The 20087-nt window shown below is 48.2% G+C and overlaps 1 protein-coding gene across 2 annotated transcripts in view; it reads right to left on the reverse strand.

Moving 5' to 3' along the window:
• LOC141173224 (transcription factor HES-1-like) overlaps positions 1-20087 on the reverse strand; it is a 60874-nt gene that overhangs the window by 23277 nt on the left and 17510 nt on the right. Inside the window, exon 1 of one of the 2 annotated variants that reach the window (XM_073657857.1) lies at positions 8314-8489. The exons of the other annotated variant lie outside the window; for it this stretch is intronic. Coding sequence (XP_073513958.1) covers positions 8314-8337 — 24 coding nt within the window. The 5' untranslated portion in view covers positions 8338-8489. Of the gene's footprint in view, positions 1-8313; positions 8490-20087 lie in introns of those variants that run through there. 2 annotated transcript variants of the gene reach the window in all.

Consider the following 20087-nt stretch of genomic DNA (forward strand, 5'->3'; position numbering starts at 1 on the left):
TTAGCATAGGGGACCAAAAGAAGTACAGTACTACCAGTGACCCATTATAGTTGCAGATTTTACTGTTGCAGATTTTAGGCTGGTGCCCACAAACATTAAGCTACGTCAATGGCCTGAGGTCATCTCTGCCTCTTATCTTCCTTAGTCTGTTTCCCAGCCTAGGTTTTCAGGCATCTATTAACCTTTGCGTTATGGTTTCTGATTATTATGGCAAACGCGATGCAGTGCCGGATCGTACGACAGACGCCAGCAGCACCTGATGGACCAGTGGTCTTATGATGGAGTTGTTTGGCTTCTGTCACAGAATCTACCTTTTTCATGGGAAGATATTGGTGCAAAATGACGAGATCTGCAATATAGATATATACCTATCCATCAAAGTTAATGGCTGCTCACTTCCCCCAGTCCCACAAGCTCGCTGCCTCGGGGTAACCCTGGATTCTGATCTCTCCTTCAAATCACATATCCAAGGCCTTTCCACTTCCTGCCAAATCCAACTCAAAAATATCTCCCGGATCCGGGCATTCCTCAGCAAAGACTCTGCAAAAACACTAGTGCATGCCTTCATCATCTCCCGCCTCAACTACTGCAACCTCCTGCTCTGTGGCCTCCTTTCCAACACTCTTGCGCCCCTCCAATCTATCCTAAACTCTGCTGCTCGACTAATCCACCTGTCCCCCCGCTATTCCTCAGCCTCCCCCCTCTGTCAATCCCTTCACTGGCTCCCCATTACCCAGAGACTCCAGTTCAAAACCCTAACCTTGGCATACAAAGCCATCCACAACCGGTCTCCTCCAAACATCTGTGACCTAGTCTCCCGGTACTTAGCTGCAAGCAACCTCCGATCCTCTCAAGATCTCCTTCTCTACTCCCCTCTTCTCTTCTCTTCCCACAATCGCTTACAAGATTTCTCCCGTGCAAGCCTACAACCTGCAGTAACCCTCGCTCTACCATACCGCTGCATGACTAGCTCTACCCCCACCTACTGTATCCTCACCCATCCCTTGTAGACTGTGAGTCCTCGTGGGCAGGGTCCTCGCTCCTCCTGTACCAGTCGCTGACTTGTATTGTTCATGATTATTGTAATTGTTTTTGCTCTGTATACCCCTTTTTCACATGTAAAGTGCCATGGAATAAACGGTGCTATAATAATAAATAATAATAATATAGCTTCTGACGCAGACGTGGACTTAATACATCGACTAAATAGTAGATTTATTTGGAGTGAGAGATCTTTTCTGCTTCTTTTTGGTTCTTCCTTGAGATTCCTGGTTTGTCAGTACACAGGCCATGAAGCCCACATGTCACATCTTCACCTCCTGAAGACATAAGAAAACATTCTTCCCTGGCTTTGATGGGTGGAGGTGGAGGGCACACTTTCACACCTCCATGCTAATAGGACTCCCAGTCTCATCTGTGTTCTGGGGATTGTTGGCAGCTTTGCTTTGTGTGAAGAGACCCTGGCACAGACAGAGCTGCACACCGGAGTATGGCCGGGGTCTGCCATGTGTGCACGGTCACCATACTCACAGTGCCCCCCATGTAGTTTTTAGGGGGGAAAAAAGGGAAATACTTATTACTGTCATTTCTAGTAGCAGGTCATGCTGGGAGTTATAGTGTTCTATGTATATAGTGTAATAGAAAAATATCATGGTCTTTTTTAATAGTCGATATTAGGAGTTGTAGTATTCTATGTATAGTGTATAATAGAATTGTATAATAGTTATGTCCAGTGATCGGGTTCTGCTGGGAGTTGTAGTGTGCTGTGCATAGAGTATAATGGAATTGTATTATGGTATTATTAAATAATTAACCTCATGTTGGGAATTGTAGTGCTGTCTATATAGTGTATAACAGGATTGTAAAATGGGCATATTGAGGGTTGTAGTGTTTTATGTGTAGTGTAAGGCAGAGCTAGTCATCATGCTGAGGGGCACTCGCTTCACTAGGTCAATTAAAGCACACATGCAATGTCTTTCCGGTATTTCACAATCCAGCAGTTTATTATTTATAATAAACCGCTCATAACCGTGTCCATCTCAGTGGCTCGCCGACATATTACACACATAATATCCACGAGCCTTTCCAGTGACAGATATGTCCACTCGGCTCCAGTTACAGCCTTCAGCAAGGTAACAATATAAATGTCCACATCAAGCAGCGTTTTTACCTTGACCGGGTTTTAGCTGCTTCTCTCAGCTTGGTTCTGCCACAGCTGTGGCTTCACGGCTTCCCAGATGGGTCTCCGGGCCTCATACCTTCAAAGGCTACTGGTATCTAAAAACACAGGGAAGATCCAGCCTCTGCCTTCCAGGCTAGTGGAGTCCCACACAGGGACCAGGCCTTTCGCCCTCCAAGGCTACTGGCATCCTAAACACAGGGGGATCCAGCCTCTGCCTTTCAGGCTTCACTAGGCCTCACACTCTAATGGTGTCCCACACACGGGGAACAGGCCTCACGCCTTTCACACACTGTTTCAAAAGCACCAGGATTTATATATCCTTCAGTGCATACAGGACCTGTGCTAATGTCACAGTCATGTGATCAGTCCTTCTGTGTGCACAGGACCTGTGCTGATGTCACAGTCATGTGATCAGTCACCTGCGGGAGAGGTACATGGTCAGCCAGAACACATCCTGGACCATTACAGTAATGCTGCAAGCCACTGCATTACATATCCCCCCCCCCCTCTGTTCAAACTTGTGGGGTTGAACACAATCTACACAATCACATTATAACCCACAGTTCACACAGAGACCATGTACTCGACAATTGCGCTGCTCAGCCCCTGGAACATTAGTCATCGACATTAGCCCATTCCTTAGGGACCTACCATCCGTCATTGTCACTGACTTCGTCAAGTCACATTTCCAGGTCGTAACCTTGTCAGACCTCCCCCGCTCCCAGCGGTCAGTCGTAACCTTGTCAGACCTCCCCCGCTCCCAGCGGTCAATACAGCAGTGTGACTCACATGCCCTTGTATCTAAGGTCCTGTTCGACTCCGTACTGTCTCGTACTCTATTGGGTTGTTTGTATGGGCCACTCAGACCTGAGTTACTGGAGGTCTCACTACCTCTAAACCCACGCCCACTATCCTCAGGACATCTTGGAAAGTCTCTAACTTCTACTGTAGCCGTTCTATTATTTGAAGGGCCCTTTCTCTGTCTGGTCTCACAATTTCTAGACGGCTGCCATCTTCTGCTGCTCAGGCGATTCTGTCTTTCCACTCGCAGTCTAGCGAGATTCAACTGTTCTACCTCTCGCAGGTGGGTCACTCGGTACTCCATCAGCATGCGTATATATGCAAGACTTTCTTCCGCTCCTACAGCGGAGAATGACACCATGCCGTCTTCATCTGGTATCCAGTCCTGTCGATCACGTGGACTGCTTACTTTCATCACACCAGACTTCTTTACCATCATCTGCATGGCTCGGCCATTTCTCCCAATGAGCTTTCTTACCAGAGCATGAGGCACCCGGATGACTGCTTCCCGCAGACTGTGAGCTTTTCTCATAAGCTCCAGTTGTCTAATGGCTTGTTCCGTCTTCAACCGGACAAACCGCTTTGTGCGAATACATCGCCAGTGCACGTCACTTAGGATAGCCACCCTCTTCGCTGTGACTTCGGTTGTGGACAGGACCAACAGCTGTTTAGCTTCTGGGGTCGAGTACACCTTACAGGCTCCCACGGCCTTCTTTAACTCTTCATGCACGGACTCACTGGTGCATTCTTCTCTCAAATCCTCGGGTACATCTATGAGGCACTTGTACCGAGACGTTTCTGTCTCACCAGTGGTTTCCAGACGATCAACTGGCTCAGGTTTCAGGGACAACTGACTTTCAGCTTCTTCACCCTGTATGCTTCCCCTGAGCTGACTCACAGCTACAAATTCAGGAATTTTCGTCTTGACCACTTCCATTTCATACTTATCTTCTGTTAACACACTCTTAGCTCTCCTCAGGTCCACCTTCTCATGGTATAAAGGAGTAAGTGCAACTTGTTTGCCCTTTTCCTTCTCCAAGGAGGCCTCGTTCACTGAGTGATACTTTGCCAGACGACCTTTGAGCTCAAAAACTTCTTCCTCTAGCTCAGCTACTCGCCTCTCAGCAGCCCATTTCTGAAGCTCTTCCTGCTTCAACTGCTCCTTTAACAGTAGAGTTCTCTCAGACCTCTCTGTCTCCAATGCGCCCACTCGGCTCTCAACAGCCAGCCTCTCAAGCTTCTCTTGCTTCAAATATGCTTGTAGGGTCTCCTTGAGCTCCTTGATCTCGACTCTTACATCCACCGAATCATCCGAGCTCGCATTATTCGAGGAGGTATTTGCTTCATACCTCCCATCTCCAGTGGCCAACTCCTGGCCCTGGTCTGTGGCTTCTCCGATAGACTCCTCCATCTTTTTCCGCTCAGCTTCCATCTTGCTGATTCTTTCCTTAAGGCACATCTCTGCCCTCTGGAGATTATCACAGAACGTCTGCAGCTTCTTCACTTGAGCTTCCAGACCTAGGGTCTTTCTGCGGAGATCATCATTTTCATCACGAGTGTCCTGCGGAGTGGTCTCAACCACTTGGCGCATGTGCTCTGCATCAGCCTTATCCTCCTCTAGTTTTTCCTTAACCTTGAGGAGATCCTCATAGTCTCTCTTAATTTGTTGCAGTTCCTTACTGAGTTCACCACACTCCTTCTTGGATTCACACAGCTCCTGGTTGAACTGTTCGCGCAGTCATTCTAGGTTTTGATCACGTCCAGAAACTTCATCCTGCAGCGCCTCTTTTAGGGCAGACAGCTCCCTATCCCTCTGGTGTAGACCCTCATCCAGCTTTTGCTTCACCTGCCTCAGCTCTAACCGTACCAGGGAGAAGCGATCTTTCACCTCGCACAACTCATCTTCACACTCCGCTTTGTCAAGCTCCAATTGAGAAACCTCCTCTTTATTTCTCTGGAACCTTTCTTTCCATTTGTTGATTTCCTCGCTGCTTTCTTCCAGTTCTCGCTGCAAGTTCCTTACAACCTGGTTTATTTTCTGCCGTTCAGACTCCAGGATCAGCTGGTCGGAGGACACGTTCTCCAGGTTTTCCCTTCGTTGCTGCACGTCACTCTGATACTGCTGCCTGATAGGCTCCAGCTCTTGGTCATGACTGTCCGCCTCCTCTTTCAGGGCTGTCGGATCCTGATCCTTCTGTCTCAGTACTGTATCGGAGGTTGCTACTGGCACCGTCACCTCCTCTTCTTCTAAAAGAGGATCCAAACTCGGAATAAAGGCACACAGCCTTGCATTTTCTTTATTTGCCCTTTCAGCAAAATCTACAGGAGCAACTTTTTTGTGGCCCTTGCGCAGTCGACGACGAGAGGGGGACTTTCTCCCCTTGTCTAGCCCCTCCTGACTGAACTCTCTTTCTATTTTCATAGCGTCACCATCAGTTGTGGGGTCTGTGCCACTCCCCATGGTGTTGTGGACTAACAAGTCACCTCCCACTTTGACGTCAACCCCTTCTACTGGAGCTACCCCGTTATCAATGGTCCAATTGTCATTTTTAGGCCGTACCAACTCACAACCAGTAACCAATTTTGGTTTTCTATACTCCACGCTCTTTTTAAACTCCGCCCCCTTTTGAGACACCACCCCCTTTTGGACACCCACACCTGTAGGGGGATTTTTACAAAAAAAATCAGCAATAGTCTTAGGACCAAGTTCACAACATTTCTTACCACCTCCCCGGGCACTCTGGGACAATACTGGCACCCCAGGAGAACTCACAGAATGGTCCGCTGCAGCCTTTCTGTAAAGGGCCAACAGCTCCTGCCCTTCCTGCACCACGACCTGTTGTCGTTTCTCAAATATCTGCTGTTGTTTCTCAAATGCCTGCTGCTGCGATTTTAACAGGCACTTTAATCGCTCATTAGCTTCAGTCTCATTTGCTGCTCCCTTCACAGCCATCTTTATCTGCTCCAGCAGGTCATCTAACTCCTTCTCCATTCCGTCTGGAGATGCTGCACCATTCATGGCCATTGCAGTACACTATTCACACTAGACACTTCACACCGCTCTCCCCGGAAAATTTTTGTGGCCCCGCCGAGCCACCGCAAACCAGGTTTGAGTGCAAGGACAATTTTCGTAACCCCGCCGAGTTACAGCCAGATGCATTAATCTTCGTGACCCCGCCAAGCCACAGCAAACCAGGTTTGAGTGCGAGGACAATTTTCGTAACCCCGCCAAGTTACAGCCAGATGCTTTAATCTTCGTGATCCCGCCGAGTTACAGCAAGATGCTTTAATCTTCGTGACCCCGCCGAGCCACAGCAAGATGCTTGTATCCACACTCGTCGTCCTGTGCCGTTACCCCTAGCAACCAGGCTGCAGTTGCCCCTAGCAATCGGGCTGCAGTTGCCCGCATTCTCCAACCACATGTAAGGCAGAGCTAGTCATCATGCTGAGGGGCACTCGCTTCACCGGGTCAATTAAAGCACACATGCAATGTCTTTCCGGTATTTCACAATCCAGCAGTTTATTATTTATCATAAACCGCTCAGAACCGAGTCCATCTCAGTGGCTCGCCGACATATTACGCACATAATGTCCACGAGCCTTTCCAGTGACAAATATGTCTACTCGGCTCCAGTTACAGCCTTCAGCAAGGTAACAATATAAATGTCCACATCAAGCCGCGTTTTTACATTGGCCGGGTTTTAGCTGCTTCTCTCAGCTCGGTTCTGCCACCGCTGTGGCTTCACGGTTTCCCAGATGGGGCCTCCGGGCCTCATACCTTCAAAGGCTACTGGTATCTCAAAACACAGGGAAGATCCAGCCTCTACCTTCCAGGCTAGTGGAGTACCACACAGGGACCAGGCCTTTCGCCCTCCAAGGCTACTGGCATCCTAAACACAGGGGGATCCAGCCTCTGCCTTTCAGGCTTCACCAGGCCTCACACTCTAATGGTGTCCCACACACGGGGAACAGGCCTCACGCCTTTCACACACTGTTTCAAAAGCACTAGGATTTATATATCCTTCAGTGCATACAGGACCTGTGCTGCTGTCACAGTCATGTGATCAGTCCTGTGTGCACAGGCCTGTGCTGATGTCACAGTCATGTGATCAGTCACCTGAGGGAGAGGTACATGGTCAGCCAGAACACACTCTGGACCATTACAGTAATGCCGCAAGCCGCTGCATTACAGTAGAGTAATATATAATTGTGCAATGATCAAGTCCAGTGGTTGGGGGTTTGTTGTATAAAGTATAACAGAATTGTAATATGGTCATTTTACAGTTGTCAGGTCATGTTGGGGGTTGTAGTGTTTTATTTACAGAGTATAATATAATTTCATTATGGTCGTGTCCAGTGGTCAGGTCATGTTGGGGGGGTGTAGTGTTTTATGTACAGAGTATAATAGAATTATAAAATGATCATGTCCAGTGGTCGATGCATGTTGGGGGTTGTAGTGTTCTATGTGTAAAGTAATATACTGTATAACTGCATTATGGTCATGTCCCGTTGTCAGGTCGTGTAGGGGGGTGTAGCGATTTATATACAGAGTTTAATAGAATTATAAAATGGTCATGTCCAGTGGTCGATGCATGTTGGGGGTTGTAGTGCTCTATGTGTAGAGTAATATATAACTGCATTATGGCCATGTACAGTTTAATAGAATAGAGTATAATAGAATGATATAATAGAATAGTATAATAAAATAATATAAGTATAATAATTTAATAGAATATTTATATTATAATGAATGTAATAAATAAATGTAATAAATAATTATGAAATATAATAGTATAATAGAATGATCTTGTCCAGCGGTAGGATCATATGATGAGTTAAGGCTAATGTCACCGTAGACCTGGTCAGCAGAGTATTAAGCCTCATTCACATGCAGCAGATGTCAGGCAAAACATTCAATTTAGACAGAGATTATCTTCCAAGGCAGAGCTGTTCCCACAGTTATCTCCCTGCTGCTCAGTGAGTCCCTCTATTATATTACCACCCCAGATGTTAGTGATGTGTCCTCCACAGCTATATGTGACACACTCCTATTGTCTGTGTCCTCTATCTAATGGCTGCTGTGTGTGGGAAAGCCTGGGACTACAGGGGGGCGGCTTCTACACAATTAGTGCAGCCTGGGGAGAGGCACTTCAGACAATTACATGCATTGATTACTCTGTTATATACAGTTATATATAAAGTACAAATAGAAACAATTTCTGCAACTTCTTTCCATGCATATGAAATATAGTCTGGAGATTGGAGAGTGTTTGAGGGCTTGGGAGCAATGGAGGCGTTGTATACTCCACCGATGGCAGACGTCAACTCACCCAGTTTTCCATGGAGTCACCCATGTTTGCAGTGCTGGGTGTTCACAGCCAGAGTTGCGTTCGAGACGTCCATAAAAATAATGCCCTTTTTTCCACTGTCCGTAAGAAGCTCTGTAGGTTTTCTGTAATGGTCATTTTTACAGTTCAGTGACCGCTGCTTACGTGTCTGTATCAGTTTTCAAAGCTGTAAGTAAACATTTATTACTTAGCATTTTTAGGTTTCATTATGGTTTTCCAATGTGTCAGTATAATAATATTAATAATAATTTTTCATTTTTATAGCGCCAAACTTATTCCTCAGCACTTTACATTGTTAGTATAAAATGTTGGCTGTCTGTGATTTTCAGATGAATAGTCCGGGAAAAAAAAATACAAACCAAGATGGCGACTCTGCTCTCCGTGTGGCAAGGAACCTTCACTTATGCAGAACAGATAAGGATGGTAGATTGTAAATGACAGACACAAATGAATGGCTATGACTGTCCTCACCTCTAATACAAGAGGCTGGTGCACAAGCATGTGAAATAGTCGTAACCTTGCCTAGTCCTTTTTCTGCCACTATAAAAATATAGTGCCCCCTAATGAAGCCTCTTGATATCCCCACACAGTTTCATGGCCTCCACAAAGTAGGATACCCCCCCCCCCCCACACACACACACACAATGATTTCCCCATGTTGCCATCCTACAGACACAGAATAATGCACCCACAGTGCCTCCCACAAACACTATGGTGCCTGCCATCCCGCTTCCCATAATGATGCCATCCACAAAGTATGATGCACCCACAGTCCTCCTCTACACACAGTCTAATGCCCTCAGCATCCCCGCTACAGTATGATTGCTCCACATCACCTGCCATACATATAGTATAATGCCCCACAATGCCCCCTTCCCATCAGTATGGTGCCCCTCCATTCCACTCTGTGCTGTATATGTTCCCAGCGCATGTAGGGGCATTATTGTACCTTCTGCACTGAGTCTCAGATGGCACAAGAGAATGGTGGAAAATGGAGCAGTTGGCTCTCGGCTCCACCACTATATTAAACTGTGTACGCATCCCAAAGACTCAGATATAATTAAAAGCAGGACGTGTCACTGACCATCTGGGACAGTGGGGCATACAGTGACCTCAGGTGTATGGTCAGCCTCCCATACTGGACATTTATGATATGCCGTAAATGGCTGATAGATGCACCATATCTCTAAAAATGTGCCCTGTCATGAACAGAGAGGTGACAGACAGTGCATGAGGGTCTCTGTCCTTTCAGTCTATTACCAGCGGCTCAAGATGGGACACTGTCCTTGGAATGGGTGCCGGTCCCTGAGGTGGTTCCTGTTAGACTTTATAGTATATCCTGGGAATATTATTCCACTTTTATAGAAATGATATAGGGAAGACAGAGAAGATAGTTGTCCCCTGAAGACTGATCTTATCAGTGGGACCAGTCACTGTCCAGGAGCTCAGATTCTCCAACCTAACCAGTCTGAGAGCTAATGGTTTTGTCTCCTTCCTTTCATATGGAGGTAACATTTGTCACATAGTTTGCTTGGGATAATAGACACACACTTTCACAAGGGGGCGAGGCTGGCCTCAATTGTCAGGACTCCTAATTACAGGTCATAAAAGACTTTTCACAGATATTGGGTGGGAACAGATAGCTCACATTCAGGGAGAAGATGCTGAAAGGAATCTGTGTACTTCAGAAAAAGTTTTTCTTAAACTGATATCAGAAATTTTGGCTTCCTGGCAGAAGTTAGGAACCATCTCAATGTCAACATAGACATCATGTCAAGATTCCTGGGATCCATGTAATGTCTACAGACAGGTCTAATAAAGAACAGACGTTCTGATTGGTTTCTCCACTTTTTGTTAGAAGCACTTTTTTATAAATGAAACCTGGTGTTATCAGAATCGCTGTTTTTACAAGCAAGATGGATTAAATATAAAGTTTATGGGATTGCTAAAAATGATATTTTCCTCCACTTCTGTACGTGGCATCAGTAGAACATCCATATATAATAACCTGTATTCAGATATTTTGAACATAGTGAGATATTTGATCATCTAATATATTACAAAGTTGCAGAACCTTATATAATACAAACATTAAAGGGATTGTCCAATCTTTCTGAAGGAGAACACTAAGGCTATGTTCATACTAGGCGTTTTTTCAGCATTATTTTTCCTGCAGCAAAACCTGCTCTCTTGACAGAAAAGAAGCTGCAGAAAAAAGCAGATTTTCCTTGTTTTTTCTTGTGTTTTTGCGGTGTTTTTGCGATACTACATTTGTCTCTTGTGCATTCTGATAAAGTTTAGTGCAGAAAATAAACATCTGATTCTATTTCATCAAGTTTTGACACAAAAAACACTGCAACACCTGATACCTGCGTTTATTGCAGCGTTTTTTCACCACCCATTACTTTTAATGGATGAAAAATGTTGAAAGAAGTGACATGCTCTGTTGTACAAAAAAACATGCAAAGCACAAAGTACTGATGACACAAAAACCAATGTGTGTGCATGAGATTTCTGAAATCTCAGACTTTGCTGGTACTGTAAAACGCAGCTGAAAATTTGCATACAAAACGCATAAAAAAAAAATGCTGAAAAATGCAACGTGTGAACATAGCCTTACAGTTTGGACCTGTGACTTCATCACTTATGTTGCCCAAACTATGCACTCTCCCATCTTGCAAGTAGAGGTAGCTTTGCCACTGCAGCATTGGAGGAGCACAGGACACTGAAATTGGCCAGATTCAGCAATCTGTCCAGCTTCAGATTAGTAGGAGCTTAAAAGTACATGTTCCTTAGTCTAGAAAACCAGTCATCTGTAATACACTGCAGAGGTGGCCGGTAACCTAGCCAAAGAGCTGTACCCTATAAAATTAAAAATTGACGAAAGCTCATCATGGGAAAATAGCCTAGAGGGGTTATCTAGGATGTGAATACATGGCTGCTTTTTTCTCAAAGCAGCGCCACATTTGTATCCTTTTCAGTCCTGGACAACATGTTTAATAGCATTTGTAACAAGGACTGCAACAAAGCAATGGAGAGTTGTTTCCCAGCAGACATAATCAGATTCCTGATTTGTTTTTTAAAGATAGTCATAGATATAAGCGTGCTGATAGATATGTTCTTCAATTAAAGAACATATTTGATCTGACTGTCTTGCATGCTTTTTATATCAAAGTAATAAATAAGTGGATGCTTGACAGCTACAAAGCTCTGTAGATTCCAACAATGTCAAAAGTTTAAAAAGCAAAAAACAACGAGCATTGCTCACAAATAGGAAAATTACAATATTTATAACAATGAATCCATATTTGAGGTGCAGAATACAGAATAACTAGATATTATAATGTATTTAACAAGGAAATATAGGAAAACTACAAATGAATAAAATCTGTATAAAAACCTTAATGTAAAAAAAAGACAAAACTATTCTAAGAGTCATACATTTATTGACTAATCAGAAATAATGACATCACTCCTAGAACACTTTTGTCTTGTTTAACATAAAGGTTTTGATGAAGATTTTTCAGGCACCAGAATATATTTTTGCTGTGCATCAAAAGAAATAAAATACATAAAATAAATGTACAAATGCATTAACATAATCTACAACATTTCTAGCCTGATTAGTGCTGTCAGGATCAGTGTTATCAACAGCACCAGATGTTCCCTGACAGGGTCACAGTCTGAGAAAGGACTAATCTATTGTGCCCCCTGCAATGTGTCTGATTAGATGCAGAGTGTGAGAACCCTGCACAGCACCCTGCTCCACACATCACTATACAGAGGGACACAGCACCCTGCTCCACACATCACTATACAGAGGGACACAGCACCCTGCTCCACACATCACTATACAGAGGGACACAGCACCCTGCTCCACACATCACTATACAAAGGGACACAGCACAGCGCTCCACACATCACTATACAGAGGGACACAGCACCCTGCTCCACACATCACTATACAGAGGGATACAGCACCCTGCTCCACACATCACTATACAGAGGGACACAGCACAGCGCTCCACACATCACTATACAAAGGGACACAGCACAGCGCTCCACACATCACTATACAGAGGGACACAGCACCCTGCTCCACACATCACTATACAGAGGGACACAGCACCCTGCTCCACACATCACTATACAGAGGGACACAGCACCCTGCTCCACACATCATTATACAGAGGGACACAGCACCCTGCTCCACACATCACTATACAAAGGGACACAGCACAGCGCTCCACACATCACTATACAGAGGGACACAGCACCCTGCTCCACACATCACTATACAGAGGGACACAGCACCCTGCTCCACACATCACTATACAGAGGGACACAGCACCCTGCTCCACACATCATTATACAGAGGGACACAGCACCCTGCTCCACACATCATTATACAGAGGGACACAGCACCCTGCTCCACACATCACTATACAAAGGGACACAGCACAGCGCTCCACACATCACTATACAGAGGGACACAGCACTCTGCTCCACACATCACTATACAGAGGGACACAGCACCCTGCTCCACACATCACTATACAGAGGGACACAGCACCCTGCTCCACACATCATTATACAGAGGGACACAGCACCCTGCTCCACACATCATTATACAGAGGGACACAGCACCCTGCTCCACATGTGACACCCAGCTGCGCTTGGTATCACAGATCCTAGAAGGATGTATTGATGGATTCCTCCACAAGAGGCCCCCATAACCATTCACACATCTCCACCTTCCACCTCAGGCCACCAGAGGGAGCCCGTTAGGGATAGATAAATAGGGAAGGTGGAGCCAGGCAGCAGTTAGTCTAGACTGGAGTCGACAGACAGCCAAACCTGTTGAGAGAGTTCCTGCAGTCAAGAAGCCTGAGAGAGGTCAGTCTGCAGTGGAGCAGAGTCTAGACTCAGAGTAGCTCAGAGAAGTGAGCTTTAGGTGTGCCGGCGCCATAAGATCGGTGAAGCGCGGCAAGCTGCCGTTAGTGTGAGTAGCCTAGTGAGGGCCCGAGCCGGCCGAAGGCAAGTGGAGAGTTAGTACATAGGAGGCAGAGGATCTTAACTAGCTCACCCCGAAGCAGTTACCGGACACCGGGTCCGAAGTTTACCGGGACCTCTATGACCCAGTAAGGCATAAACGGAATCCCTGGGGAACTACAAGTCCCAGGATCGCTAAAGAGCTGATAAGTAACAGAGCCAGGAGACACATAGGCCCCGCAAGCTGAGGAGCGTGTACTCCAAGGAAAGGCCCTACCACAAGGTCAGCCAGCGCAGGACAGAGACAAAGTTAGGCCTAGTCAGAAACTTACTACGCAGAGGCAAGTAACAGGAGGCCCTAAAACCCGCTCATTGGGGAGGATCCTGACATGCACCCTTCACCCTACAGTGCTCCGGGACGTGCCTGAATTTCCATCTGTAAAAGGTACTGAAGTGACTATCGTGTCTGTCCCTGTTCTTGCTCTGACCTGGCTGGGTCTCGCCTGTCCTGCATGCATGTCCCTACACTGCCCTGAGGCCTAGCTCCCCTGTGGGGAGCTATACCATCAAGCTGCCTTATCATTGGCCTCAGTGGACTGCGCAGCTCTGATGATCCTCACCAGAAGCCACAGGTGGCATCACAAACTCTTTTATAAACTTAACAAATTATCCACCTTTTTTTTAAGGAGAGACCCCAGGGTACGGGCTCGGGAGCCGACCACCGCGACATCCCTAAAGGCCAGGCTAAAGGCCCGGGTACCGAGTCATCCCCATTCCCCTGGGCGAGTCACACACATCACTATACAGAGGGACACAGCACCCTGCTCCACACATCACTCTACAGAGGGACACAGCACCCTGCTCCACACATCATTATACAGAGGGACACAGCACCCTGCTCCACACATCACTATACAGAGGGACACAGCACCCCGCTACACACATCACTATACAGAGGGACACAGCACCCTGCTCCACACATCACTATACAGAGGGACACAGCACCCTGCTCCACACATCACTATACAGAGGGGCACAGCACCCTGCTCCACACATCATTATACAGAGGGACACAGCACCGTGCTCCACACATCATTATACAGAGGGACACAGCACCGTGCTCCACACATCATTATACAGAGGGACACAGCACCCTGCTCCACACATCACTATACAGAGGGACACAGCACCTGCTCCACACATCATTATACAGAGGGACAGAGCACCCTGCTCCACACATCACTATACAGAGGGACACAGCACCCTGCTCCACACATCACTATACAGAGGGACACAGCACCCTGTTCCACACATCACTATACAGAGGGACACAGCACCCTGCTCCACACATCACTATACAGAGGGACACAGCACCCTGCTCCACATATCACTATACAGAGGGACACAGCACCCTGCTCCACACATCACTATACAGAGGGACACAGCACCCTACTCCACACATCATTATACAGAGGGACACAGCACCCTGCTCCACATGTGACGCCCAGCTGCGCTTGGTATCACAGATCCTAGAAGGGTGTATTGATGGATTCCTCCACAAGAGGCCCCCATAACCATTCACACATCTTCACCTTCCACCTCAGGCCACCAGAGGGAGCCCGTTAGGGATAGATAAATAGGGAAGGTGGAGCCATGCAGCAGTTAGTCTAGACTGGAGTCGACAGGAGAGCCAAACCTGTTGAGAGAGTTCCTGCAGTCAAGAAGCCTGAGAGAGGTCAGTCTGCAGTGGAGCAGAGTCTAGACTCAGAGTAGCTCAGAGAAGTGAGCTTTAGGTGTGCCGGCGCCATAAGATCGGTGAAGCGCGGCAAGCTGCCATTAGTGTGAGTAGCCTAGTGTGGGCCCGAGCCGGCCGAAGGCAAGTGGAGAGTTAGTACATAGGGGGCAGAGGAGCTTAACTAGCTCACCCCGAAGCAGTTACTGGACACCGGGTCCGAAGTTTACCGGGATCTCTATGACCCAGTAAGGCATAACCGGAATCCCTGGGGAACTACAAGTCCCAGGATCGCTAAAGAGCTGATACGTAACAGAGCCAGGAGACACATAGGCCCCGCAAGCTGAGGAGCGTGTACTCCAAGGAAAGGCCCTACCACAAGGTCAGCCAGCGCAGGACAGAGACAAAGTTAGGCCTAGTCAGAAACTTACTACGCAAAGGCAAGTAACAGGAGGCCCTAAAACCCGCTCATTGGGGAGGTTCCTGACAAGCACCCTACAGTGCTCCGGGACGTGCCTGAATTTCCATCAGTAAAAGGTACTGAAGTGACTATCGAGTCTGTCCCTGTTCTTGCTCTGACCTGACTGGGTCTCGCCTGTCCTGCATGCATTTCCCTACACTGCTCTGAGGCCTAGCTCCACCTGTGGGGAGCTATACCATCAAGCTGCCTTATCATCGGCCTCAGTGGACTGCGCAGCGCTGGTGATCCTTACCAGAAGCCACAGGTGGCGTCACGAACTCTTTTATAAACTTAACAAATTATCCACCTTTTTATTTAAGGAGAGACCCCAGGGTACGGGCCCGGGAGCCGACCACCGCGACATCCCTAAAGGCCAGGCTAAAGGCCCGGGTACCGAGTCATCCCCATTCCCCTGGGCGACTCACACACATCACTATACAGAGGGACACAGCACCCTGCTCCACACATCACTATACAGATGGACACAGCGCCCTGCTCCACACATCATTATACAGAGGGACACAGCACCCTGCTCCACACATCACTATACAGAGGGACACAGCACCGTGCTCCACACATCACTATACAGAGGGACACAGCACCCTGCTCCACACATCACTATACAGAGGGACACAGCACCGTGCTCCACACATCACTATACAGAGGGACACAGCACCCTGCTCCACACATCACTATACAGAGGGACACAGCACCGTGCTCCACACATCACTATACAGAGGGACACAGCACCCTGCTCCACACATCACTATACAGAGGGACACAGCACCCTGCTCCACACATCACTATACAGATGGACACAGCGCCCTGCTCCATACATTATTATACAGAGGGACACAGCGCCCTGCTCCACACATCACTATACAGAGGGACACAGCACCCTGCTCCACACATCATTATACAGAGGGACACAGCACCCTGCTCCACACATCACTATACAGAGGGACACAGCACCCTGCTCCACACATCATTATACAGAGGGACACAGCACCCTGCTCCACACATCACTATACAGAGGGACACAGCACCCTGCTCCACACATCATTATACAGAGGGACACAGCACCCTGCACCACACATCACTATACAAAGGGACACAGCATCCTGCTCCACACATCACTATACAGAGGAACACAGCACCCTGCTCCACACATCACTATACAGAGGGACACAGCACCCTGCTGCACACATCACTATACAGAGGGACACAGCACCCTGCTTCACACACCACTATACAGAGGGACACAGCACCCTGCTCCACACATCACTATACAGAGGGACACAGCACGCTGCTCCACACATCACTATACAGAGGAACACAGCACCCTGCTCCACACATCACTATACAGAGGGACACAGCACCCTGCTCCACACATCTCTATACAGAGGGACACAGCACCCTGTTCCACACGTCACTATACAGAGGGACACAGCACCCTGCTCCACACATCACTATACAGAGGGACACAGCACCCTACTCCACACATCACTATACAGAGGGACAAAGCACCCTGCTCCACACATCACTATACTGAGGGACACAGCACCCTGCTCCCCACATCACTATACAGAGGGAAACAGCACCCTACTCCACACATCACTATACAGAGGGACAGAGCACCCTGCTCCACACATCACTATACAGAGGGACACAGCACCCTGCTCCAAACATCACTATACAGAATGACACAGCGCCCTGCTCCATACATTATTATACAGAGGGACACAGCGCCCTGCTCGACACATCACTATACAGCGGGACACAGCACCGTGCTCCACACATCACTATACAGGGGGACACAGCACCCTGCTTTACACATCACTATACAGAGGGACACAGCACTCTGCTTTACACATCACTATACAGAGGGACAGAGAACCCTGCTCCACACATCACTATACAGAGGGACACAGCACCCTGCTCCACACATCACTATACAGAGGGACACAGCACCCTGCTCCACCATCACTATACAGAGGGACACAGCACCCTGCTCCACACATCACTATACAGAGGGACCCAGCACCATGCTCCACACATCACTATACAGAGGGACCCAGCACCATGCTCCACACATCACTATACAGAGGGACACAGCATCCTGCTCCACACATCACTATACAGAGGGACACAGCACCCTGCTCCACACATCACTATACAGAGGGACACAGCACCCTGATCCACACATCACTATACAAAGGGACACAGCACAGCGCTCCACACATTACTATACAGAGGGACACAGCACCCTGCTCCACACATCACTATACAAAGGGACACAGCACCCTGCTCCACACATCACTATACAGAGGGACACAGCACCCTGCTCCACACATCACTATACAGAGGGACACAGCACCCCGCTCCACACATCACTATACAGAGGGACACAGCACCCCGCTCCACACATCACTATACAGAGGGACACAGCATCCTGCTCCACACATCACTATACAGAGGCACACAGCACCCTGATCCACACATCACTATACAAAGGGACACAGCACAGCGCTCCACACATCACTATACAGAGGGACACAGCACCCTGCTCCACACATCACTATACAAAGGGACACAGCACAGCGCTCCACACATCACTATACAGAGGGACACAGCACCCTGCTCCACACATCAATATACAGAGGGACAAAGCACCCTGCTCCACACATCACTATACAGAGGGACACAGCACCCCGCTCCACACATCACTATACAGAGGGACACAGCACCCTGCTCCACAGATCACTATACAGAGGGACACAGCACCCCGCTCCACACATCACTATACAGAGGGACACAGCATCCTGCTCCACACATCACTATACAGAGGGACACAGCACCCTGATCCACACATCACTATACAAAGGGACACAGCACAGCGCTCCACACATCACTATACAGAGGGACACAGCACCCTGCTCCACACATCACTATACAAAGGGACACAGCACAGCGCTCCACACATCACTATACAGAGGGACACAGCACCCTGCTCCACACATCAATATACAGAGGGACACAGCACCCTGCTCCACACATCACTATACAGAGGGACACAGCACCGTGCTCCACACATCACTATACAAAGGGACACAGCACAGCGCTCCACACATCACTATACAGAGGGACACAGCACCCTGCTCCACATATCACTATACAGAGGGACACAGCACCCTGCTCCACACATCACTATACAGAGGGACACAGCACCGTGCTCCACACATCACTATACAGCGGGACACAGCACCCTGCTTTACACATCACTATACAGAGGGACACAGCACTCTGCTTTACACATCACTATACAGAGGGACAGAGAACCCTGCTCCACACATCACTATACAGAGGGACACAGCACCCTGCTCCACACATCACTATACAGAGGGACACAGCACCCTGCTCCACCATCACTATACAGAGGGACACAGCACCCTGCTCCACACATCACTATACAGAGGGACCCAGCACCATGCTCCACACATCACTATACAGAGGGACCCAGCACCATGCTCCACACATCACTATACAGAGGGACACAGCATCCTGCTCCACACATCACTATACAGAGGGACACAGCACCCTGCTCCACACATCACTATACAGAGGGACACAGCACCCTGATCCACACATCACTATACAAAGGGACACAGCACAGCGCTCCACACATCACTATACAGAGGGACACAGCACCCTGCTCCACACATCACTATACAAAGGGACACAGCACCCTGCTCCACACATCACTATGCAGAGGGACACAGCACCCTGCTCCACACATCACTATACAGAGGGACACAGCACCCCGCTCCACACATCACTATACAGAGGGACACAGCACCCCGCTCCACACATCACTATACAGAGGGACACAGCATCCTGCTCCACACATCACTATACAGAGGCACACAGCACCCTGATCCACACATCACTATACAAAGGGACACAGCACAGCGCTCCACACATCACTATACAGAGGGACACAGCACCCTGCTCCACACATCACTATACAAAGGGACACAGCACAGTGCTCCACACATCACTATACAGAGGGACACAGCACCCTGCTCCACACATCAATATACAGAGGGACACAGCACCCTGCTCCACACATCACTATACAGAGGGACACAGCACCCCGCTCCACACATCACTATACAGAGGGACACAGCACCCTGCTCCACACATCACTATACAGAGGGACACAGCACCCCGCTCCACACATCACTATACAGAGGGACACAGCATCCTGCTCCACACATCACTATACAGAGGGACACAGCACCCTGATCCACACATCACTATACAAAGGGACACAGCACAGCGCTCCACACATCACTATACAGAGGGACACAGCACCCTGCTCCACACATCACTATACAAAGGGACACAGCACAGCGCTCCACACATCACTATACAGAGGGACACAGCACCCTGCTCCACACATCAATATACAGAGGGACACAGCACCCTGCTCCACATATCACTATACAGAGGGACACAGCACCCTGCTCCACACATCACTATACAGAGGGACACAGCACCCTGCTCCAGACA

The sequence above is a fragment of the Phyllobates terribilis genome, unplaced genomic scaffold (genome assembly GCF_046119375.1).
Source record: "Phyllobates terribilis strain yellow unplaced genomic scaffold, ASM4611937v1 Scaffold_12__6_contigs__length_324123572, whole genome shotgun sequence".
NCBI lineage: Eukaryota > Metazoa > Chordata > Amphibia > Anura > Dendrobatidae > Phyllobates > Phyllobates terribilis.